The sequence below is a fragment of the Rhineura floridana genome, chromosome 8 (genome assembly GCF_030035675.1).
Source record: "Rhineura floridana isolate rRhiFlo1 chromosome 8, rRhiFlo1.hap2, whole genome shotgun sequence".
In the NCBI taxonomy this organism is placed as follows: domain Eukaryota; kingdom Metazoa; phylum Chordata; class Lepidosauria; order Squamata; family Rhineuridae; genus Rhineura; species Rhineura floridana.
The window spans coordinates 49,048,145-49,074,746 of NC_084487.1; the positions used below are offsets into that span (position 1 = coordinate 49,048,145).

Genomic DNA, 26,602 nt, shown 5'->3' on the forward strand with positions numbered 1-26,602 from the left:
TCTTCACACCAAGCAGAGAAACATTCAGCCAAAATCAAAAACAAAGAAAAACAAAACTCTCCCATACTCCAGCTGAAGGCAGGGCAAATAGGCTACAGAGAAAAATCAAAAGCTGCTGCAACAGGGAGTTCAAAGAGGAAATTACTGGAGCATAAGAACAGTGAACTGCATCTGACCTGGCCATCTTGGAGCCACCAAGAAGCTGCTAAAATGCTCTTGCTGGGAAATTTAGTTTGTACAAGAAAAATCCCTTAACGGTACCATCAAGCGATTTAACCTCCTATAAAAAACAATGTAAAACCTTGCTCAAGACAAAAAAGAAGAATGCACAACAAGCATCATGTGACCAGCTTAACCATACAGTCAAGGCTAAAGATATGGCCTCTTTTGGGCATCTAACGGCAACCTCACCTAGTTGTGGCCCATCAAGTATAGACTGCCATGTCCTGGTTGAGTCCTGGGAAGCCTACTTTCGAGGAGATATCAACTCTTTAGCTAGAATGTACCTTTGGATCCCTACCAGAATGCCCCCCCCCAATCTCAGTCTCTGAGATAGTTGACCTGGTAAACCAACTAAAATCAGACAAGGCACCAGGTTGTGATTACATTCCCCCAGAGTTAATCAAAAGAAACATCAAATGGTGAGCTCCAATTCTGGCAAATCTCTTTACCTACATCAATAAAAATGCTCATATTCCCCAATTGGGGTTTGGCTGCTGTTATCTCCATCTTTAAAAAAGGAAGGACAATCCAGCAAATTACCACCCAACCAACTTATTGACTATAATCAGCAAGCATTATGCCAGACATCTTTCCGGGAAACATCAAGCCTGGATGGCGCATGAAAATATTCTAGCTGATCAACAGGCTGGATTCAGAGTAGGCTGATCCACAATGGATCAGGCATTAATCTTGCAGCACCTGTTGGAAAAATACATCAGTACATCCAAAACGTAATTGTTTGCAGCCTTTGTTGACCTTAAATCTGCCTTTGACTCCATCTCGAGAAATAAACTGTGGCAAAAACTTGAGGCCTCCACAGTGGACTGTTGCTTGTTACTCCTTATGTATAAATTACATAAGAACGTTTTTAAAAATTAGGTGCAATTCAGAGGGTTTTCTTTCAGGCCTTGTTCCAACTTCTAAAGGAGCAAAGCAAGGATGTATACTCTCCCCATTGTTAACTTTTATATAAACTCTCTACCCATAGCCCTCGAGTACTTTAATACACATCCCCCAAAGCTAGCCCACAGGCACCTATCGGTGTTATTATATGCTGACAATGCAGTAATTTTGTCCCAGTCACCTATAGGACTGAGGAGAGCCGAGCAAGCTCTCACTCAATACTGCCATAACGAAGTTACAAATAAATTACCATAAACAAAGGTCATGTTTTTTGCTAAAAGACTGAATAAACAGACACAGGATTGAACAGAAAAAGATCTTTAAATACATGGGTGTGGTCTTTAAGGTAAATGGAAGCTGGAAGGCGCAAGTAGAGTATGCCGCCCAGACAGCCCAAAGGAGTGCTTCTGCTATACTAAAATTTATCCGTACTAGAGGAGGATTTTATGTACCAGCAGCAATAAAGTTGTTTGAAACCAAATCATTAACCTAGCTTCTATATGGAGCACAAATTAGACCTTATTCCAGTTTTAAACCTCTGGAAGTAGTACAATCCAAATTTTTGAGGGCTGTTTTCCAAGTCCCTCACTGTGTTCCAAATGTTGCTTTACAACTGGAGGCTGGCCTCCAGAAGGTCGAAACTAGGGCCTGGCTCGCCACCTTTAACTTCTGGGTGAAACTAACCTTTTTTCCAATTGGTTTAGCTCCACTAACATAACAGGATGAGTTCCAGTCAATATGGAAGCAAACCTTACCTCAAAAACTCCAGTTATATGGACTCTCCTTGTGTTAACTCATCTCCCAAGGATATGATATGGCTAGAATGATTCTCAGACAATGTATTGGTGAGCCAATATAATCTGGGCTTAACCTCCAACTACACCCCAATTGACAGAAAACTTGTCCTGCCCAAACTCGAAGAACTCAACTCAGACATAGCTGTAGTTTTTACTTTCATTGAACTAAGTTTCAGCTCAGTGCGCTTCATGAATCTACCTATGACTTACTCAGAACTCAGCATCCCTCTCTAGCTAATTAGGCACAACTTGGCAGCAATAAGACATTGACTCAGCAACTAATCCTTCCCTCTCGCCCAGGTTAAGTAGTGCTGGGCAGGCTCCCTGCTTGCTTGTACCCCAAGTCACTGTTGGGTGCGTGTGCATAAGCACAGACTCCTCCTCATCTGGGATTGTTGAATCTCTGCGAGTGGAGGGCTGTCTGCCAGCAGCGCAGGCACTGGGAGAGGAGCCTCATCAGGTGGAGGAGTGACTTCATATTACTGAATTACAAATGGTACATTGTAATTTCATACTTTATGATTTTTATTATGAAACACTGAAACTCAAAATCAATTATTGTAAGGTAGCATTGGTTTTATGTTGGGAAATGTTTGTAAGAAACATAAAAAACTGAAACATGTTGCTTGCATATTCAACCTCTGTGCTGTAGAAGCTCCCAGTTTACACAGATGAAAGAAACTGCCCTATCGAGGACACTGTTACCTTACCATTGGCCTCCATCTGTGAAGCATTAAAGTTGCTGTCACACTGTCAGGATAAAAACCCCACTGTGGAAGGATCATTGGTCAGGCTGTGGATTTGAAGGAAAATGAAGACCAAAGAGCATTCTACAGAAGTGAGAGATAATGTAATACAAATGCATAGATTAGGAAAAGGGTACAAAATAATATCCAAGTGTTTGGATATCCCATTGAGCACAGTTAGATCAATAATCAGGAAGTGCAAGCTGCATCACACCACCCAGGTACAGCCAAGAAAATGCCGTCTCTCAAAACTCAGCACTTGAACAAGAGGGAGACTTGTGAGAGAAGCCAGAGAGGCCAACAATCACTTTGAAGGAGCTACAGAGTTCAGTGGCTGACAGTGGAGTAATGCTGCACTAGTCAACCATATCAAAAGCTCTGCATAACACTGGCCTGGATGGGAGGGTGGCAAGAAAGAAGCCGTTACTCAAAAAGTACCATCCGAAAGCACGTCTGGAGTCTGCCAGAAAGCATGAGAGTGCCCCAGTAGCGATGTGGGAAAAGGTTTTGTGGTCAGATGAGACCAAGGTAGAGTTTTTTGGCCAAAACTCAAAGCACTATGTGTGGCAAAAAGCTAACACTGCCCATGCCTCAAGACACACCATCCCTGCAGTGAAGTATGGTGGTGGCAGCATCATGGTGTGGGGATGCTTCTCATCAGCAGGGACTGGGCATCTTTTTAAAATCAAAGGAAGAATGGATGGAGCAAAATACAGGGAAACACTGCAAGAGAACCTGTTTCAGTCCACTAAAAAACTGAAGCTTGGGAGGAAATTCACTTTTCAGCAGGACAAGGGTCCCAAGCACAAGGCCAAAGCAACATCGGAGTGGCTCAAGAACAAAAAGGTGAATGTTCTACAGTGGCCAAGTCAAAGTCCTGATCTCAGTCCCATTGAGAATCTGTGGCGCTATTTGAAAATTGTGGTCCACGAGCAACGTCCAACCAACCTAAACAACCTGGAGCGTATCTGCCAAGAAGAATGGGCCAGCATCCCTCTGACACTGTGTACAAACACACCCCAAAAGACTTAAAGCTGTTATTCAACGAAAGGTGGCTCTCATTAAATATTAATGGGGGGGGTGAATACTTATGAACGCAGCATGTTTCAGTTTTTTATGTTTCTTAAGAACATTTCCCAACATAAAACCAATGTCAGCTTGCACTAACTGATTTTGAGTTTCAGTGTTTCAAAATAAAAAATCATACAGAATGAAATTACAATGTATCATTTGTAATTCAGTAATATGAGAGCATTGGTCAGGAGTCTGACTACTTTTGCAAGGCACTGTACATATCAATTATTTTATACATGAATACATAGATGTGAGAGATCCAGTGGATACTTTACATCCAGATTTTAAATATGCTTTTGATAAACCTTCAGAGAGACTATAGCTGTGTCCTAACAACAGCATGTTTCCCTCAGCAGATTTGGTGCCAAACTGGAAGAGCAGAAAAGGCAAGAACTAACATATTAGTCACTGTTATAATCCGACTGTGGCAGCTGCCCTGATCAAGGCCCACCGTCTGAACTACAGTGAATCAACACAGGGATCTACACAGCCCTGTTGGATCTTGCATATGTCAGGCATACTGAGTCAGTGTGCATTTGGGTGGGCAGTGGGTGACAGAATCTGGAAGCAATCTAAAGAAATTTAATAGCTGTAAGGCAGGAAGATGTGTCCAGTTTAAGAATATGTTATTTATTATAGGAATAAATAGAGTTTTCACAATGAGCAGGGACACACAGCAAAGACTTTCAAAAATGTATTAGGACAATGGCTAGTGAAAACAATAAATTAGCTATGTGGAATAAAGCATGGATAACCATGTTTACACGTAGAAAGATCTAAGATCAGCTTTGGATTTTCTGCTGTCTGTCCTGTTAATAAGAGGTGTTAGGCTGATAGGTATCAGAGACAGGGGCTTTTCAATAGTAGCCCTGTATTAAGCAACACATCCTCATAAAGTGTGTATTGCCCCTTCACTAGTGACTTTTAAAAGATTTCTTAAGTCATTTTATTTTGATCTGCCTTTTATTAAAACTGTGCCAATGATTTCTATTACTAATTTTTTAAAGGATGTAATGTAGATTTCAAGTCATTAGTTTATAAGTTTTATACAATTGTTTTTACATGCTACTTTGTGAGAACACTTGCCCTGAAAGACAGAATATACATTTTAATAAATAAAACTCTCCCAGAATTATGACGGAGAGAGCCATCCCTTTTTTTCATCTCCAGTTTTAGGCTAAGGCTTAAGTTTGTTCATCTCAGTTGTTGCAGATTCTGCCACACCCACAGAAAGTAATATGTGCAAGGATTTGTAGGAGACTACCAGCTGATATAAAATGTACTAACCTTCACCGAATTGAGGTAAATAAGGACATCATCAAACTGTCTGAGCAGAAAGAAGCAAGATGCCATACACTGTCTCCCAGGGATTGTATCTGAAGAACAGAAGTTATATGCATAAAATGGACCATTGGTCTCACCTGAAGGGTGATTTTCATAGGAGGTATGCCATCAAGCGGGTAATGGCTCCACCTATCGTCCGAAGGCAAGAATGTTTCTGAAGTCAAGACTAGGGGTGTCAGGCCCCTCCCACTCTCCAGTTCATTCGCAGCGAGTCCAAAGAGAGATATCTAAAAATGCAGGAAAAAAGGCCAATGGGCCTACCAGCAATAACATAACATAATAGCAACATTCATAATAATATGACTCTAACATAGCGAGATAACAGTAATAGCAGTCTTGACTTCACTAAGAAATGTAATAAAAGAGCGTAACAGGTATATATAAAATTCCTAAAAAATATCTAGGTATCCTCCAACTGGGAGGGTCGTGATGGCATACCTCCTATGAAAATCACCCTTCAGATGAGACCAATGGTCCATTTTCCATAGGAGGTATGCCATCAAGCGGGATGTACCAAAGCAGCCCATAAGGGAGGGACCACCCACAACCTAATCCTCATTAAGAACCTGTTGCAACACTCGTCTGCCAAAAGAGGCATCGGCAGAGGCATAGCAGTCTATTTTATAATGCCTTATAAACGAATGTGGTGTAGACCAAACAGCAGCTCTGCAAATATCGGCAACAGGAGCATTGGTAGCAAAAGCAGCCGTAGTGGCTGCTGACCTGGTGGAATGAGCGGTAATGCTAGGTGGAACTGGAAGCTTAAGGGACTCATAGGCTAAGGTAATACATGCCCGCAACCAGCAGGATAGGGTGGAATTAACTACTTTATGCCCCATAGACCTTGGATGAAAGGATACAAACAAAGTCTCAGTCTGGCGTATATCCTGAGTTCTAGACAGGTAGGTCTTGAGAGCCCTCCGAACGTCCAACAAATGCCAAGCCTTCTCAAGAGGATGAGTAGGATTCGGACAAAATGACGGCAGAACAATGTCCTGGTTGCAGTGGAAAATTGAATTGACCTTGAGACGGAAGGAGGGATCAGTTTTCAGCACAACAGAGTCCTTGTGAAAGACGCAGAGATGGCGGGCAGAAGACAATGCACCCAGTTCCGAAACTCGTCTCGCAGAAGTGATCGCGATCAGGAACAGGACCTTGAATGACAACAGACGTAAAGGCACAGTCCTGAGGGGCTCAAATGGAGGGCGTTGTAAAGCCTGCAGCACCTTTGACAAACTCCATGAGGGAAAACGGTGGGCTACAGCCGGTGAGCGTAGAGCAGTGCCTCTGAGGAAGCGTTTGATGAACGGATGTGAGGCAATAGGGGCACCAGTGGAGGACACTGACAGAATGGATGACAGAGTGGACGCATGTCGACGCAATGTGTTGGGTCTAAGTCCCATCATGAGGCCCCTATGAAGATATTGCAGCACTTCTTGTACTGTAGCCTGTGAAGGATCGAGGTGCTGAGTCTGACACCACCTGGAAAAAGCCACCCAAGTATGTTGATATATACGGGTGGTGGATGGTCGTCTCGAGGCTAGAATAATGTCAATAACAGCGTCCGACAGTCCAGCTGACCTCAAATATCACCGTTCAAAAGCCACGCTGTTAGGTTGAGCCAGTTGGGGTCCTGATGCCATACTGGTCCCTGGGATAAGAGGTCTGGCCTGACCGGAAGTGGCCAAGGATCCGTCACCGACATTGCAAGGAGATCCGAGAACCACGGTTGATGGGGCCAATAAGGTGCTATCAGAACCAGTTTGGTCCTCTCGCGCCACGCCTTCCTCAAGGTTCTGACTAACAGTGGTATTGGAGGGAAGGCGTACAATAGGCCATCCGGCCATGGTAGCGACAGGGCATCCACTGCTTCCGCTGTCGTGTCCAGGTATCGAGCGAAGTACCTGGGTAGTTGACAATTGCGACTGGAGGCAAAGAAGTCGATAGAGAAGGGGCCGAACCGACCCTGGAGAAGATGGAACACGGACAGATGAAGCTTCCATTCTCCAGGGAACACCTCTTGTCTGCTGAGCCAGTCTGCTGTCACATTCCAAACTCCTCTGAGATGTTCTGCTTTCAAAGATTGCAGATGTTGCTCTGCCCAGTCGAATATGAGGGAAGCTAGGTTCTGCAGAGGAAGGGACCCGGTCCCCCCTTGTCCGTTTAAATGAGATTTGGCACACGTGTTGTCCGTTCAAATGAGAACATGGTCCAAGGGCAACAGAGACTGAAAATGAAGCAGAGCTAAGTGGACAGCCTTTAGTTCCAGCCAATTGATGCTTTGAGTCTGTTCTGCAGTGTCCCAAACCCCCTGAACGAACTGGGAGTTGCAGTGGGCTCCCCAGCCGAGGAGACTGGCATCTGTGGTGATGACAGTCCTGTGGGGTTCTCTGAACAGAGTGCCCTGGGTGAGATGTTGTACCCTCATCCACCAGCGGAATGACAAACGCAGTGAGGGGCTCAAGCGAATTGCTCGATGGTTTGAGCTGGCAATGTCGTACTGAAACGGCAGCAAGGCCCACTGTAGCTGGTGAGTATGGGCTCGAGCCCATGGAACAATATGGATGGTGGACACCAACATTCCTAGAGCCCTGGCTAGAAGCATGACGTCTGCGGATGTTTTGTGCATCAGAGATCTTGCGATGTCGGTGATAGCAGTTATGCGATCCGGGGACAGGAACACTGTAGCTTGCAGGGTGTCCAACATCGCTCCTAGATGCTGTAGACACTGGGTTGGTTGGAGATGGCTTTTGTCGAAGTTGACTAGCCAGCCGTGGGCCTGTAAGACATGGAGCGTGAGCGTTAGATGGCGATGAGCCAGCTCCCTGGATCTGGCCCGTATTAAAAGATCGTCCAAACAGGGGTAGATATGGACCCCTTGAAGTCGGAGGTAAGCCACTAGTATGAGTAGCACTTTGGTAAATACTCTCGGGGCAGATGAGAGTCCGAACGGCATCGCTCGATATTGAAAATGCTGGGAGCCAAAGGCAAACCGAAGAAATTTTCTGTGGGCTATGGAAATAGGCACATGGAGATACGCTTCCTTTAGGTCGATAGAAGCCAGGAAGTCTCCTTCGTGCAGGCTTTCTGTAATGGAATGGAGGGATTCCATTTTGAACCTGCAATACTTTACGAAACGGTTAATGAACTTGAGGTCCAATACCGCCCTCCATGACAGATCTCGTTTGGGCACAGCAAGCAGGAGGGAGTACACCCCTTCCGACCTCTCTGTAGTTGGGACTGGCTCTATCGCCGCTATGTCCAAGAGGTGATGTATGGCAGTCTGCATGATGCAGTGCCTGGCTGATGCCCTGGGACAAGGGGAGGGATGAAACTTGTCTGGAGGTGTTGCCCAAAATTCAATTGCATATCCATAACAAAAAAGTTCTCGGATCCAGGAGCTCTAAGTCAGACCCAGCCAATGTTCACCGAACCTAAGCAATCTGCCCCCAACCGGTATGGCGCTAGTACTGTCTGCGCTGACGAGACCCTCCCCTGTATGATGACGTTGAAGAGCCTCTGCGCCCCTGGTACTGACCTCTACCCGGGAAGCGTCTGTTCCAGCCTCCCCTGGAGGAGCGGAAATCATATGTTGGAAACTCACGGCCTCGTCCCCCGGGCCGCGTTCCTCGAAAGGGCTGAGACGTGCGGTACGGGGTGAAACGTCTGAAAGGTCTGCGCTTGACGTTTCTGACTGTGGCCAAGACAGGCTTTCGAGCGTCCTTAGGGTCAACAAGCACTGCCTTTAGTGCTTCTTCGATGAAAAGTAATGATCCGGCATAAGGTGCCCGTGATAGATTAACTCTGGCAGTAGAGTCAGCCTGCCAGTGACGAAGCCAGAGGGTCCGTCGGGCAACAACCTGAGCCGCCATAGCGCGTGCTCCTAGCTGATTTGCGTCCAAGGTGGCATCAGCCACAAAAGCAGGTGTTTTGCGCAATTTTATCAGTGATCTTCGCAGAGAAACAGGATCTGGATTAGGATCCTCTAGAAGGTCGTCCAACCACATCATCGCTGCCCTGGAGAAAATAGAGGCTGATGTAGATGCACGCATAGAAAAGGCAGTGGCCTCATGAGCCTTGGGTAAGGCAAAGTCCAGTCTCCGCTCAGTGGCATCCTTTAAATGAGAATCTCCTTCTCTTGGCAAGAGGGATCTGGAAACTAAGCTGGAAATTGGCTCGTCTATGCCAGGGATGGCCAGTCTGGTAGTAAAGTCCGGGGCCAAAGGATAAAGTCTGTCTGCAATGTTATTAAATCGGCGTGCTTGTAAAGGGTGAGACCATTCGTCCTTGGCCAGTTTAGCGATGGGATCTGGCACAGGAAGATAGTGTTCTGCTGGCGTGGGGGATTTCAAGACCCTGGCCCCCTTTATGGTGGGAGTGGTAGCTGCAGTTGGCGTGGATTGAAGTCCAAGGGTGTTCAACACTCTGCGCGCAAGGGGCTGGTAATCTGAGGCATCAAAGAGACAATAAGATGTATTCTGCTCATGTTCCGAATGGTCACTCCATTCGTCTCCTTCGTCTTGCAGAGCAAATGCAGACTCCTCCTCACAAGAGACGTCATCAACAAACCTGCCCCTGGCAATGTCAAACGGATTTGGAGAGCATGATGGGTTCATCTCATTATGTACAAAGTGGTCCCCGCTGTGTTGAGGGACAGCGGGAACTTGGGAAGGTGACTGTCTCTGAGCGAAGAACGAAAGCATGCCCTGAAGTTGTGAAATGAACTCATGGGACAGCTGTAGACCCGGAGATGTAGCCGGTTGTTCTTGTATAGGCGGAAGTGTGGACAGCCCCACAGGCAGTGAAGAGGAGTAAGCCCCGGGTTGGCTGACCGTTGGTTGTTCAGGAAAACCAGGAAAGTCCTCCTCATCAGAGGAAACAGCAGGGGAGTGAAAAAGAGTCGTTAACTGTGCATGGGTTGACCCCTCTGGAACTGGAACAGAGACATAGCGAGGCCGCTTGGGTGTGCTGTGGCTGGAAAGATGTTTAGTTTTGGCAACCGCTTTAGAATGCTTATGCTTGACCGCCTTAGGTGGTTTAGGCTTGGTTGCCTGGATTGTCTCTGGCTGTTCTGTCATCATATATTTTAAAGGGTAGCAGTACACAGCCACGGATGGGGCAGAATGCACAGACCCGAACAGGCTCAGTACACGGCACACGAATGGGGCAGAATGCACTGGCAGATGGCTAAGTACACTGCCACGATGGGGCAGAATGTACACTATGAACAGTCTAAGTACACGGGCACAAATGGGGCAGAATGCACAGTCCAGATAGCTTTGCACAGTATCAACAGGGTTGGTACAAGATGGAGCAGAATGTAATATTTGCACAGCTTTGCACAGTATCAGCAGCTTTGGTACACGGCCACGGATGGGGCAGAATGTACAGATAGAGCAGCGGTGCGCACTCCCACAGTCTTAGTACACGGCCACGAGTGGGGCAGAATGTACAATTTGGGCAGCCTGGTTCACAGCCACAGCCTTGAGACAGTCCTGAGAACGTGAGTAGTCGAATAAGTGGAACAGGAGAGGTTCTGTGTACTATAATTCTATCTGCAGCACACCACACACATAAGAAAAGCAGTGTTGAGACTTTAATAAAACTGCTAGCCACAGATCTTTTAAGCTAGGCCCGCTGTTAGGACGGGATAGACCAAACAGTAAGGGCGGGAAAAAGGGAGCAAACAAAATGGCGCCCGTGAAAAGAGCGGGAAATTAACAATAAAAAATGGCGGATATGTTGTACAATAACAACGGTAGAGCAAGGCAGGAGCAATAATAATTTAACTGCAAAAAATGGGGCGGCCATAAAGACGTGCTACAGCTGCGGGGCTGAGAATTTAGTCGCGGTTGTTAAATACGGCAAGGGAGACCCTGCTAACAGAGGCAGTATAAGGGAGAAAGCCGCCACTGCAGACTGCAGAGACCGCTGCGGCGAGGGATCTAAAGCCGCGAAACGGTCGGGGAAGGCAGAGCAATCCTGCGACTAAAAGCCTCTGAGAGGGGAGGGAGGAGAGCCGCAGCCGCAGGCTCTGGAGGGGAAACAAGAAAAAGTGGGGTAAAGCAGGGAGCTGCAGCCGCAAGCTCCCATAAAAAACTGCGACCGCCGCCTAAGAAAGAGAGAACCGCAGCCGCGGTGTCTCAAAAAAGCCGTTAGGCTAAAGCTGGGCACAAAAAAAAGATGGTGAGGTAAAGCAGGGAGCTGTAGCCGCAAGCTCCCGTTCGACCGCCGCCGAAGACAGTGAGAACCGCAGCCGCTGTGTTTCTAAACAGCCGTTAGGCTAAAGGCTGGGAACGTAACAAGCGGCGGGGAAAGCAGGGAGCCGCAGCCGCAAGCTCCCGTTCGACCGCCGCCTGAGAGAGAGAGAACCGCAGCCGCGGTCTCTCTAAAAGTCGTTAGGCTAAGAGCTGGGGAGAAAAACGGCCCAGGCAAGGGCAAAAAAACTCCCCCCAGGAAAAAGCTCAGAATAACAAGACACACAGTGATATAGACAAGACAGAGGGAAGGAAACAGCGAGGTAGACACACAAAAAAGAAAAACTTCCACACTCTGTCACACAATACAACAAAACTTATCTATACGCTATAGCAATATATCTTGCACGGACAAAGGCAAGAATGAACTGGAGAGTGGGAGGGGCCTGACGCCCCTAGTCTTGACTTCAGAAACATTCTTGCCTTCAGACGATAGGTGGAGCCATTACCCGCTTGATGGCATACCTCCTATGGAAAATTGAGTCTATTAAGTACAAGTCTAGATAATATCTTCTACCTTCTCTACATATGATAGCCCAAAGCTACTGCCTATCTACCAGAAAATATGATGTGTGCATAACTTACCTCTGGGGAAACATAGAAGAAAGAGTGCACTAAAATGACAATTACATTGCTCAATGCATAACAGAAAATGAAATCTAAAAATAAAATGGCAATTCTTGCGAATCTGTCTTCTCACATTACATCAAATGCACAAATCATCAGCCAGTCTGGAAGTCCCAACTATAAATTATCCCTAAGTTTAGTAACTCATTTTCAGAGGAACAGAAAGTCCTGTGGCATCTTGAAGACTGAAATTTATTACGACATTAGCTTTTGTATAATAAGAGTTCACTTCATCACATACATGAAGAGATCCTCAGTTGGCAGATTTACGTATACATGGGTATAGGGAGGGGAAAAGGAAGCAGTAGGGTCAAACAGCAATGAAATGCAAAAAGTACAGTCTGACACTATTTAATTGAACATATGCAAAACACACATGCAGTGACTATTCACAGCAGCAGCAACTGGTGATAAACAAATTTGCTGTATTAACACCTGTAGTAGGATTGAAAATTAGGATTGTATCCAATGCTAGTCCTTCTCAGAGTAGACCCATTGAAATTAATCAAGATGACTAACTTAGATTCATTTATTTCAATGGGTATTCTCAGAGTAGCACTTAGATTAGTTTTTGATCAAGTCAGAAGTCATAGAACTGATCTTCTTGACAAGTTGTAATGCAGTTGTTTCTCACAAGAAGTCTCCCTTTAACTTTTTTCAGCTCAGCAACAGAATCTATGCAGGTTGAAATGTCTGACTGTTTTCTGAATACTGTCCCTTCCGATGTCAGACTTGTGTCTATTTTTGGTTTAGCATAGGATAGTCTTTGGAGAGACTTATAATTCCATGTAAGTGATGCAGCCTCACACTGGTCAGTATGTACTTTGTGCCAAACAAACCAAATTCTGCATTCAGAATAAATTGTACAAGGTGAGAGAAACAGCTCAAAATATTTTAATTACAAATTACAGATATTGTTTTCCAATGGAGCCATCAGGACCTCTACCACAATTTTCCCTATTTCTTAGCTGGCCTGCAAGAAGGTTGCTCTCATTTTGGGATAGCGGAACTTGCATAAGCATAATATTTCCACTAAAAGAAACATTCCAAAGTAATTATGCACAGTTGAATCCAGGAGTCCTATAAAGGGGGGGATAGCAGGTTTTCCTCATGTATTATATTGAAAACATTTTAGAGGCCATATTAGTCCACTGCAGTACCTTAAAAAGCTTAATGCAACATGAGTTTTCATAACTTATGCAGATTAGGATGTACAAATTTAAGATGGACTGAAAACAGTATACATGTGATTTTCTGTGAAAACAGCACTGGTGTACAGAGTTCCTCATTCCCCCATGTTATGTCTATTACAATGTTTCCTAATATAAGCTGCTTCTGGCAAGGGGTAAGGAAATTTATAGGAATGTGCAGAGGGGTCAGGAAAATGCACAATGTTGTTATGCCAGGATCCAAGTAAGATAATTTGACATTACTTAGAACTAGACATGAGGAGGCTGGTTATGATGACAGATGTATATTGTAATATATAGTTTTGGCCACAAGGAAGAACGGAGAAAGATGTTAACAATGTTTTTATTAAAACCTCATAGCACAAATGCAGCAAAAGATTGCATTCACTGACAGTATTGACATCTGATGGAAAGGGAAAATAGAAAAATTAAAACATACCACATTCACTGGCAGATCCACCCACCAGCTGAAAGAACTGCTGAGCAATTTTCAAGTGGTCTCTCTGGAAAAGAACAAAGCAGCATGAAATCCACAGTAAATTGCTGAGCAACGGGACAAAGCATGGGCAGATCTTGGGATGTGAATGAAGTGCACATACAGAGACCAAAATAGATTGTACATGCAGATGTGTATAATATTATCCTGATGGCATGTTTTGAAATGGAAAGACTACTTCCAGTGAGACAACTGTGATCAAAAAAGAATAGGGGGTAGGGGCACCGGTATTTAACTCTTTCTCCACTCCATGTGGCTCCCCATACACACACACACACACCACAAGGGGCTTTTCCAGCCACTGAATTCCAAATGCAGTTTGATCTGTAATCCAAAATGGGTCATCATGTAACATTATATGCATTTGCATGTTGGGCCTACAATTAAGATATGGGAATGGTTAAGCAAGAAAGGTAATTATTTGATCATTAGAAATATGCAGTCATTACAAATATTAAAAATTAAAAGGAAATTAGACAAATGTATGAAGGATACGGTTAGTAGCAATCAATGACTGCTAATCATGATGGCTATATACTGTCTCCAAGATCAGAGATAGACTATCTCTGAATACCAGTCAGTGGGGAACAATAGTAGTAGAGGGCTATTGCCCTGTCTATGGACTTCCCGCAGGAATCTGTCCACACAGGAAACAGGATAGCAGACTAGAGAGGGCTTTAGCATGCTCTAACAGCACTCTTCTTATATAAAAACAAGCAGAGAGGCCTGAGGCAGGGAGGTTTATTGACTTTCAAAAATAACAAGATACTAATGGAGCCTGCCACAAGATTTTGCTGTGTAGGATTCCTGTTCAGTATTCCAGCCCGCCAACTGTGCCTTTTTTCAGGATAGTACATTTCAACATGACCTTCAATTCCATCCCCCACCTCCAATACTCAGCATTCTGTGGCCACAGAGCACCCTCACTGAGGTTTGGGATTGTTTGCCTCCTTAAGCCCCCCCTTTTTTGCTTTTGTAAAGCTTCAGGTTCCCCTTAGCATGCTAATACTTTCCTATAAGCATTATTCATTATGAGTTTATATGATGATTCATAATGCTATTCTTTTGCTGTCAAAAATAAAATACAAAAGAGCTAGGAGAAAATTGCTGTCTAAACCTTTTTGCTGAATTAATTATTTTTATTTATTTATTTATTATTTATTTATATCCCACCCTTCCTCCCAGCAGGAGCCCAGGGCGGCAAACAGAAATGCTAAAAATACTTTAAAACATCATAAAAACAGACCCCAAAACACACCAAAACAAAAAGTTAAAAACAATTTTAAAAAAAGCTTTAAAAACATATTTTAAAAAAGGGTTAAAAACATTTTTGAAAACACATATTAACAAGCAATTCTAACACAGACGCAGACTGGGATAGGTCTGGGATAATTGCACTGTTCTCTTGTCTGCCACACAAATTATTATTGTAAAATGTTGTTGCACTCACTGAGCCCATTTCCTGCCCAAGAACTGCATTTACCACTCCTTTGAGGATATACTCCTAAAAAAAAATTATATTCAAAAACAAGCTGTTAAAATGAGGCAACTTATTTACTGAAGCTTAAGGCAACTTGAAAATTATTCTGCTCAAATTACCTTACAAATACATAGATTTCTGAATAGCGTATTGCCATGTGATCAATCCTGACACACAGTCAGTGAATTGCATGAAATAAGTAGAGACTGTTGTTCACAGAACACATTATAAAAATCACCATAACAACAAGCATGAATTGCAAGAGCAGTCAGACACTGGTCACCCACTTCATTCCTCTAAAAAAAGCCCACATGAATACATTACACAATGTCAGCATATGCTATAAACAGCTACCTTGGGATCAGAGAAGGAAAATGATAAATTCAACAGAAAAAAAATTTTCCCACCCAACTTCTAGGCATTCACTAGCTCTGGACCTAATTTTAAAAGTATGTCAAAGAAATACTTTGCTTTCCATAATATACAGATTTCCCTCCACTGTACAAAAGCAGTAAAGGTTTTAAGACCTATGTGTTATTTCTTGGAGTCAATATGCCAATACATTGCCATGAATGTATGAATAAACAGATTAAGATAATACATATCTAAACAGAGTTTTAAAGATCAATAATTAATTTGGAATAATCTACATAATCAAAATATCACAACCATCAGTCAAAATCTCTATATTGTAAAAAAATGACACGTTTCAAGACCACAAGAACAGCAGATATTGTGAAAATATCTTAGTGTTTTGTGCTATGTAATTCATACTTCTGTCTCTATCACACAAAGCGCAACTGATAAAAATATAGAGTTGGATCCAGAGTAGGCTATTTACACTTAGATTCCATTGAAATCAATAAACTAAAGCAAGTCAGGACTAGCTTTCCACAGTGATTTTAGTAGAACCAGACAGCAACTAACTTACAGCACAGTCTTAAGTGTGTCTACTCAGAAGCAAGACTATTGAATTCAGTGGGGCTTACTCCAAGTAAGTGAGGTTAGGAGTGCCATCTTAGTCCAGACTAGGGATGGGTGAGAATTTCAATACAGTTCACATTTTAAGCAGAATTTATCAAATTTGCACTTTCTGAATCAGTATGAGAACCGAAATACAGCCATCCTTAGAAATTCGCATTTATTAGAATTGTGATGCAGTTCACCAATTAAACAATATTTACAAAAATACATACGCAGGAGGAAAGTGTATATAAAAATGAATACGAGTGAAAATAACATGCAAAAATGCATTGGATAACTGGACATGGCTTGCACAAAGTGTGTACCTTTGTTAAAATTGCTTACAAAAATGTGTTTATTAGGAGAAATGTGCACTAAAATGGAGAATTTTCATGAGGATTTTTTTAAAAAAATGCAAATTGCTGCATCAATGGGGAGAAAGATTAGAAAAATTAGAAACTGAGAGAACCAAAATTGACAGATCTTTCCATCCCTAGTCGAAACCCAATCCATAGTTTTTAAAAAGGGAAGTCAAACAATGAATTCTGTATGCTTGCTTCTTTTAGGAAAGTTTTTCTACTCGCCTGCTCAAGAAGATTCAGTATGACACTACCTTGAATCCAAAACATAAGCTGATTCATTCATGCACAAGAGGTTGAATTCTGTCTTGCAGTTATGATATTCTATCCCAAATGACAACCTATTCATTTATATAACTACATCCAAATCTTCCTTTTACCTGTGGGGTTGTAGGTTCCAGATCTTTAATCAGATTGTAAGCTTCCTGCACATCATCTGAAATAACAGATCACAGTACATAATATATTTCACCTTCCCATGTCACAATTTGCCTTCTCACAAAAGCATTCAGAGACAAAGGATGAAAAGGAACTATAAACAGCAATAAATGTGTACCTTTATTGATGATGATGCAAGGTATAACAAATATGGGCTAAGTAATTGTTTCTTTATTGCTTCCCCCCCCCCCGCCAGATTGAAGGCTCACTAGACACTTTTTTTATAGATCCACAGATGCCCTCTGAACAATACAGGGTCAAGATAAAAAATAATTCACATTATTTTCTCTCACACATTTATGGAAGTACCCTTGGCACAGCCATCTTCAGTTGATTCTGTAACTGCAACCAAATAGGAAAATTCTATTTCATACCGTAGCAGGTTTGGTAAAGTGAAATGTTCTACTAGCATCAAAGTATCTTCTTTGGCCGACACATTTTTTCCCAGCCACTTATGGCTGGGATTTTTCACAAGCTAGAAATATAATTTGTTAACAGTAAGAAGTTAGCAACCTCCACCCCAATCCTCAAAACACCACATGCCCTTCATGTAGTAAAAGAGACACTAGAAAAGACAAAAAGAAAGTCATAGGAGATAAAAATCCAGAAGATGTAGTTACCTTGCCGGAGGTAGTAAATTACTAAATTCAATCTAGCTTCAGGAATGACATCAACCAGGGGAGGAAGTACTTGGAGAGACCCTTCCCCTCCTCGGAATACCACCTGCAAATGGAAGTCCTCACTGTATCAGTATAGCAGCACAGTGAATTGTCTTGTACATGTTTTGAAATACTGTTTATTAGACTAAGAAGCTTGCATGAATATGAACATGTAACATTTTCTGTCCAGTCCTTTTGTATTTTGGAAGGTAAATTTTTGTCCCACCAGTAATTTCAGTTATTCATGCACAATGAAAACAGCAATTCCTGCAGAGCTCAAAAATATAGTGGTATCTTAATAGTTTCATAAGCAAATATTCCAAAATAAAGTATTGCGGATGGTGCGGAAGGGCAAACAGAAGGAAAGAAGAGGAAAATAAAGGCCGAATGTGAACAAACACTGTTAGCTGCACATACTTAAAAAACTTGTTTACAGCTGGTAATGCCCAAAGCTTTGCAAAAAAAAAAGTTTTGAGGAGGGAATAAAAGGAAAAGGAAGGCACCATGCACATGTCCAGGGAGGCAATTCCAACCACAGAGAACAGCAAAGGAGAAAGGACAGAATCTTATAGACAAGAAAGACACCTTGCGGCAGTTGGGATTGGTTGATTTAGGGAAGTAGAAGTTATGGGCAGGGATATAACAGGAAATAAGGCCATCAGTAATTTAAAATAAAGGACATGGAGCTTGTTCTGGATATGGCATGTAATAAGAAGCCAGTAAAGGGATTATGAGGATGGGTGTTATGCAGTTTGAGCAATAAGAGTGGTAAACTATTTTGGCACCTTAGGTTTGGAAGCAGCAGAATAAGGGAAAGTTTGACAGAAGGATGCAATAGTTATGACAGGAGGTAACTATAGAATGAGCCGGAATTGTTGGCACAGCAGGCAGAGAATAATGGGTAGATTTTTGTAATGCTGTAGAGAAAGAAGTTACACAGGTAGGCACGACAAATGGGAGGAACAAAGGAGATGGAGGAATCTAAGATAAAGCAAAGACTGCAAGCCAATCAACAGGGGGGATTCTTGACAGATATCCAGAGCAATCAAGGAGTGAAAAGCATAGGAAGAAAGACAGTATGTTCTGTCTTGGATATATTTTTGAGATGATGATGAGACCTTCAAGAGGATATATCAGACTAGCGGGACTGGAGAGAGAGATCTGGGGAACAGATGTATACCTAGGTATTATCAATGTGTAAGTAGTACATTCAAGGGAGAGCAGAGGAAGAGAGAGAAGCATAGGGCCAAGAACAGAATTTAAAGAATTTCAACCAAGAATAGGTATTTCTCTACGTGAACGTCTTAATGAATGGTCTGGCAACTAAAAGTTCAACCTGTTAAAGAGGACACACTGTTAACAACAGAATCACAATACCGCCATGGGCTCCTACTAGGAGGAAGGGCGGAATATAAATCAAATAATAAATAAATAAAAATAATAAACGAAGTTCTTGGGTATGGAGGTTTCAAACAGGAAATTGTCAGCTGTATCAAAAGCAGCAGAGGTCAAATATAAGGAGGACAGATTTGGCAGGGTGAAGACCATTCATAGTTTTACCATGGGCAATCTCAGTAAAGTGCCAAGGGCGGAACACATATTGTAGGTAGGTCATCAATTCTGAAGATGAACGGGAAAGAGTCGTGAGACCAGCAATGAACAACAAACTTCAGGTATCTGGAGGCAAAGGGCAGAAGAGAAATTGGCCAATACTAACATGGTGGCAATTGTTCAAATGAGGTTGTTTTTTTAAGTAGTTATGACACATATCAACATGAGGAAAGAGCTGGAAGAGAGGAGTAGGGTGATGATGTAGATGTGTGTTAATAGTGGGGAAGATGGTAACCAAGACTTGGGAGGGAATTGTGAAGGCATTCAGAAAACTAAATAAAGATCATAATTGTAACCAAACATGCCTGAAACTTTACAGTAATATCTTATTTTCTTCCTAACATTCAAATTCCCAAGTATCTAATTCTATGTGTCAGGAATCCAAAGGGTGTGTGTACTGAGGCTTTCATACCCTGTCCCCACCTGACAAGATACTTTCTTGGGCCAGGCAACAAGACATTATTTTGATTACAGCCTATGTTATTCTTCATAAATAAGAATATTTATTTCTTATTAATAAATATTCATATTATTCATAAATCACAATATGCAAACTAATGACTTCCACAATTGTTACTCACCAAATTGTGTTTAATGAGTTCCTTAGCAAACTCAAATGATGTTGAGGCACTGTCCATCAAACTCTTAAGCTCTGCCTTATATTTTTAAAGAAATTAAAAAACAATGAGTGGAACAACACAACACACAATCAACAGTTGTAACCAAGAGAAACCATAATTACACTGCTGAAACAAATATCCTCAGTGCTAGCTCCAGACTTTTTGAGTGGACTTTTTGATTGCATAAGATGCTGTCCCTGAGTTGGCCCACCTCCTCTTCCCTGCTGCCCATCCATCTGCCTGCCTCCTTTGCACCCAATCTGCACCACTGCCCAGAGGGAAAGGGAAAGTTATCAGAAGATGCTGCTCCTTCTCCCTGTTCCTGTCACTGATCACTTGCCTGGAGAGGACACGTGAACAGGCAGTGCAGCAAGGAAAGAGAACAAGCAGAGCCTTGTTCACCAGGGATTAGCAGCAATAGGTTTCCTATTATGGTGTGTGCCTCAACAGGTTCCCAATGATGCCAGTTCCTGGTGTTGGCCCTGCATCCCTGGTGTTGGCCCTACATTTATTTATTTTATTTTATTTATTACATTTCTACCCCACCTTTCTTTTTCATGACTGAAACCCAAGGCGGCTTATGTATGGTTCCCAGGCGGTCTCCCATCCAGGCACTGTACCAGATCTGACCCTGCTTAGCCTCAGCAGGGAGCTGGCCGCATGTGCCTTCAGACCATAGCCTGGGACACTTGTACACTTCAATTACTACAGTAGGGCCCCGCTTTTTGGCATTCTGCTAATACGGCGGTTTTCAATTAGAGTAATTAGAGTAAGGCCCCACTCATACAGCGCTTATTCAGCTTTTACGGCGTTTTTCTAGCATCGGGTGCCATTTCATTGACGGAGTTCTGCTTTTCGGCGGGTTTCACTTTTCGGTGGGGGTCTGGAACGTAACCCGCCATATGACTGGGGCCCTACTGTACATGACTAACTCATTTAAACCGACACATATACCAGGATAACTAGAAATACAGACATATAGTCAGACAAACTGAAAGCTCACACAATGAAGCACTGCATATAGTTAGCGCTTCTCAAGTGACACTGAAATATTACGACCAAACTGAAGTTTGCATGAAGAGAGACTGACTTTAACGAGAACAACATTTTAACAATGTACCTCTGCAGCCTTCCCATTGTAGAGTCGGAAATGATTACAAGCCTTTAAGTTAAGAGCGATGGTACTATCAGGAACTTGTTGAAGGTAAACAGCTAGCACTTCTTGTGACACATCATAATAATCCAGTTTGTAGTAGCACAAGGCCACATACACATTGAGGGCCAGATATTCCCTGCAGAATTAAAGTTAGTTAAGGCATGAATGTTGCTGCAAATAACTACATTTTATTGGCAAATAATCCAATTAAAGTAAAAGGTTCCTAAATGAAAATGTGCAAGTGATACTGCATATGTGTACTTTCAACACATGTTCTGTCAGTAGCAGAATGGTTTGTAATACATTAATAAATGCCTTTTGCTACAAACAACAGGGTCGGCATGTAAGGATATGAAGAGAGCTTCCTAAAAGTATAGGCAACAACGCAAGTGGGGTCACAAAGACCTTTTCCTAGAATACTGAGCATATCATTTTCCATTTTTAAAAAAGTTACACGTGCTAGTGGAGAAAGTCTTTAAGACATCTGTGAAGGGATGCAACTGTTGAGCCATTTATTTTGGTGGTTAATTATGAAATGGTTGATTTCTATTAGATACTGGGTTATTTAGAGGCTGTTCTTGCCAGGCAGTCCAAAACATCATAGAAGATACAACAGGCAGCCCAGGAAACTGACAACTAAGGTGGTGGTAGTGGTGACCTAGTTACTATGAGAATGAGAAACTTAAGAAAACTCATCTGCTCTTCCGATTGGTTTACAGGTTGGGAGTCGGAATACTGAATACAGTAAGGCCCCACTCATATGGCAGGTTACGTTCCAGGACCCCGCCAAAAAGTGAAAACCGCTGGAAAGTGGGGCCCTACAGTATTCCAGCTGCCGTGCTCCAGCTGACAGTGATCAGCTGTAGCGCGCGAGCTCCCTGCGCTACAGCTGATCGCTGTCAGCTGGAGTATAGCCGCTGGAGCTCCCCGAGCTACAGCTGATTGCCCTGCTGGTGCCGCTGTATTAGCAGAACGCTGAAAAGCAGGGCCCTACTGTATAAACGAAGCTGGCAAGCAGACTTAGAAAGACAATGAGTAGAATTTAGAAGAAGGAAGACAGAAGTGATAATGCTGCAGCCAATCTGAATACCAAGAACAAAAGGAATAAAATGGAAATTGCAATAAAAGGACTAGGATAGCAGTGGAGAACCTCTGGCCTGCAGCCACAACCACCCATCAGTCACCTGACATCATATGACATCAAGCATGGAGATCTGTTATCGCCAAACTTTGTTGTCTCTGCTCCAACACCTAAATGGTAACATCAGAGATAAGAGATCTCTGATCATAGTATTATAATCACCACAGAATTAAAATTGGAGATAAGAAAAATGATGAACAGGCAGAGGCTTCTCTCCAATGTTAGTGCTGTGGGACCTTAGAGATAAGCCTCTGCCTGGTCTTTAAAAGGCAGCAGGCAGAAAAAGCCTCTGCCTGCTCATCTGGGACTACAGCACTAAGACCAGAAATAAGTCTCAGCTGCTGCCTTTTATCATGAAGAAGCAAGCAGAGGCTTATCTCTGCTTAGTGCTGTGGGATTACATTACTAATATTGGAGATAAGCCTGTGCCCGCTTTCACGGCTTTAACTGTGAATCATCTCAGGCCCAGTGCCAGTGGGTGGCCAGGTCGAGCATGGGCTGAGGGCCCCTGTGTCTCATAAGGGTTCCTCCTAAATCTAAAGGCTGGGGCATTGCATTCTGCGTAAATTAAGATAGCGGGAGGCCACAGACATCACTGTCTGTCCACTGCTAAAATGCAGCCCATGAGGAAGAAAGTTAAGTGCTGTTGGCAGCCCCCACCAGGGCAGCAGTGGCAGAAGAAGAAAAAAGTGTGGATGGGAGGCTGGAGCTCCTGCTCCGTGATCCATACCAGTGCCAGGTCATGGGATATGATTTGTGTCCTGGGGCCGATGCCCCTGCCACCATCTTGGGTGATGGCAGGTGTGTACAAGTTGCCAACATGGCAATGCAGGAGGTGGGGCAGCTGGGCCTTTTTAAGCCTGTGCTGGCTGCACTGGGGAGGTGTTGGGAGGGCATCAATGACCCTGTGCCAAGGGACCCTTGAAGTCTGGTGCTGGCTCTGTCCAAAGGCTCACTCATGCTTGGTGCCAGCCCTGAATCACTTGAAGCCTTCTGGTGTCAAAATGGCCCATGGAGGGTGAACAAGTTCCCCAATCGTGTTCTGTACACGTCCTCTTTGAATTTCACTCAATTTTCCCTGAGTGTATATTTCATTTATTAACAAGATTTCTTCCCACCCTTCACCATAAGGTCCTAGGGCAGGATACACCAACGAAATATAAAAACAAATGAAACCATTACAATTATAAAACACAGAAAACAGTTACAAATGGAACAGAACAGTATACACATGTACACATGAGTGAGAGAGAAAGTCTATTTGCAACAGCTGTGTGGACTTAAAAGAAATGGTGTATTTTAGGGTCTGTTTTTATGTGTTTTTAGAGCTTCTGTTTGCCGCCCTGGGCTCCTGCTGGGAGGAAGGGTGGGATATAAATCAAATAATAAATAAATAAATAAATAAATAAATAGAGGCACCACATTAATTTAATGGAAGTGACAGACCTCTCCGAATGAGCTCATGTAAACATATAGCCTGGTATTCGGGCTCACATAATACTTCTGGGATACCAAAATCTTGCGAAGAAACTATGTACACCAAATAACATTATTATACGCCAGTCCCAAACAGATTTACCTGTAAGCTGAGTTGCAATGAACATACTTCCTAGCAAGTGTGTTTAGAACTGCAGCTTTAGTGTGCATTTTTACCAGTCAAAATTTTATCCAAGTTATTGTGAGAAATCACAGGAAAATTTAAATCTCACTACTGCATCACACTGACCCAAAGTTTTGGGATAAGTAAAGCTTATAACAGGAAGCAAGAATCTCTGAGAACAATTCCAACTACAAGTAAAGGTATACACACTGAAACGTTAGCCCTTCTCCATTGATAAAATGTTCAATCAGTGTAGAGGATGACAAATCAGAGAAGAAAAGCTCCCCAACCTGTTATCAAGAAGTATGCGTTTGTAGATATCAATAGCCTCTTGGTAGTGAGACCGCATATAGTGGATAGATGCTAGGCTAAGCTGATCTTCTGTTATATCCTGCAGATTCTGGTGAAAGCTCATTAGTTTCTTCTCATCACCAAACTAAAGGGGGGAAATGAAATACAGTATTATACAGATGCATGACATACTACGCATACGCTAATAAATACAGCTGGCAGTAAGCAAAGGTTCTATATATATCCTAGCCTTTTAAATCAGCCCACAAAAGTAACTAGCCTTTAAAAAAACCTATCCTGCAGAAAGGGGATGGAGAGCTCTGTTTAGCATTACAACAGTTTGTGATTAATCTTGCCTATGTTTAAAACAAGAGTTCCTCAAGCAGCTTGTTGTGTTTGTATGGTGAGTGCAGAGGAGAGGGCTTCTCTCATATGACAGCACGCTTTCTATGCATGGCATAGAATAAGGACACAAAGCGTTCCACCCATCCCCCACTAGCCCAATGGCTCATCTGCATGGAATTCCATGCACTCATCTGCATGCAATTTTTTGTCACCATTGGCTACCAGGCAAGTGCTTAAATAAAAGGCTTCTCTATCCATATGTTCAGGTCTCTACCTTCTCCACCCTATATTTCTCTTAAATACCACTTCTCTTTCCATTTGGTTTAGTGAGGTCTTCCATTCTAACAAGGGGTCACCTATCCATTAGCAATTTTTCTTCTTGGGCCTTCTTACTGCTTAGCTCCCAGGTTTTCATCCTCTGTGCCTGCCTATCTATCTCTGCCTCCATTCCCTCCAGCTTTCTGTACCTAGACAAGTGGGGGGGGGGGTTCATCAAACTAAGCAGCATTTGTAGAAGAAGCAGAATGGTAGGGACTGAGTTGCAAAATACTTCAAGTGCAAAACACTACTTGCCTCAAATTACAATTGTTTTGTTTTGTTTTCAACCCTACGTACCTTGTGTGCTAGATGGAACAACAGGCGATTCTGAAGTCTACTTTTAGGAGCTGAAAGTAAAACCCAGAAAAACATAAAAACAAATCTTAATGTCAATACTTGGAGCAGGTTCAGGGTTTGTATATGCTCATCACTAAATGCTATGAACTTGGTGAGTTGCACCACACTACCAGCAGAGCTCTGTACATTTGTGTTTGGAAGCAAGTCCCACTGAGTTGAATGGGACTTACTCTCAGGTAAGTGTACATAATAATATACCATCAGTTTTCCATCTCATAAGAACATAAGAAGAGCCTGCTGGATCAGGCCAGTGGCCCATCTAGTCCAGCATCCTGTTCTCACAGTGGCCTACCAGGTGCCTGGGGGAAGCCCGCAAGCAGGACCCGAGTGCAAGAACACTCTCCCCTCCTGAGGCTTCCGGCAACTGGTTTTCAGAAGCATGCTGCCTCTGACTAGGGTGGCAGAGCACAGCCATCATGGCTAGTAGCCATTGATAGCCCTGTCCTCCATGAATTTGTCTAATCTTCTTTTAAAGCCATCCAAGCTGGTGGCCATTACTGCATCTTGTGGGAGCAAATTCCATAGTTTAACTATGCGCTGCGTAAAGAAGTACTTCCTTTTGTCTGTCCTGAATCTTCCAACATTCAGCTTCTTTGAATGTCCATGAGTTCTAGTATTATGAGAGAGGGAGAAGAACTTTTCTCTATCCACTTTCTCAATGCCATGCATAATTTTATACACTTCTATCATGTCTCCTCTGACCCGCCTTTTCTCTAAACTAAAAAGCCCCAAATGCTGCAACCTTTCCTCGTAAGGGAGTCGCTCCATCCCCTTGATCATTCTGGTTGCCCTCTTCTGAACTTTTTCCAACTCTATAATATCCTTTTTGAGATGAGGCAACCAGAACTGTACACAGTATTCCAAATGCGGCCGCACCATAGATTTATACAACGGCATTATGATATCGGCTGTTTTATTTTCAATACCTTTCCTAATTATTGCTAGCATGGAATTTGCCTTTTTCACAGCTGCCGCACACTGGGTCGACATTTTCATCGTGCTGTCCACTACAACCCCGAGGTCTCTCTCCTGGTCGGTCACCGCCAGTTCAGACCCCATGAGCGTATATGTGAAATTAAGATTGTTTGCTCCAATATGCATAATTTTACACTTGTTTATATTGAATTGCATTTGCCATTTTTCTGCCCATTCACTCAGTTTGGAGAGGTCTTTTTGGAGCTCTTCGCAATCCCTTTTTGTTTTAACAACCCTGAACAATTTAGTGTCGTCAGCAAACTTGGCCACTTCACTGCTCACTCCTAATTCTAGGTCATTAATGAACAAGTTGAAAAGTACAGGTCCCAATACCGATCCTTGAGGGACTCCACTTTCTACAGCCCTCCATTGGGAGAACTGTCCGTTGATTCCTACTCTCTGCTTTCTGCTTCTTAACCAATTCCTTATCCACAAGAGGACCTCTCCTCTTATTCCATGACTGCTAAGCTTCCTCAGAAGCCTTTGGTGAGGTACCTTGTCAAACGCTTTTTGAAAGTCTAAGTACACTATGTCCACTGGATCACCTCTATCTATATGCTTGTTGACACTCTCAAAGAATTCTAATAGGTTACTGAGACAGGACTTTCCCTTGCAGAAGCCATGCTGGCTCTG

The 26,602-nt window shown here is 43.0% G+C and overlaps 1 protein-coding gene across 3 annotated transcripts in view; it reads right to left on the minus strand.

Moving 5' to 3' along the window:
* Nucleotides 1–26,602, minus strand: part of IFT56 (intraflagellar transport 56) — a 58,493-nt gene that overhangs the window by 25,836 nt on the left and 6,055 nt on the right. For all 3 annotated transcript variants that reach the window (XM_061639357.1, XM_061639356.1, XM_061639358.1), the window contains 9 exons: nucleotides 24,935–24,984; nucleotides 23,974–24,119; nucleotides 20,907–21,078; nucleotides 19,748–19,822; nucleotides 17,517–17,619; nucleotides 16,839–16,894; nucleotides 15,107–15,160; nucleotides 13,600–13,663; nucleotides 5,030–5,118 (listed from right to left, as the gene is read on the minus strand). In XM_061639357.1, the coding sequence (XP_061495341.1) occupies nucleotides 5,030–5,118; nucleotides 13,600–13,663; nucleotides 15,107–15,160; nucleotides 16,839–16,894; nucleotides 17,517–17,619; nucleotides 19,748–19,822; nucleotides 20,907–21,078; nucleotides 23,974–24,119; nucleotides 24,935–24,984 (809 nt within the window). The remainder of the gene's footprint in view (nucleotides 1–5,029; nucleotides 5,119–13,599; nucleotides 13,664–15,106; nucleotides 15,161–16,838; nucleotides 16,895–17,516; nucleotides 17,620–19,747; nucleotides 19,823–20,906; nucleotides 21,079–23,973; nucleotides 24,120–24,934; nucleotides 24,985–26,602) is intronic.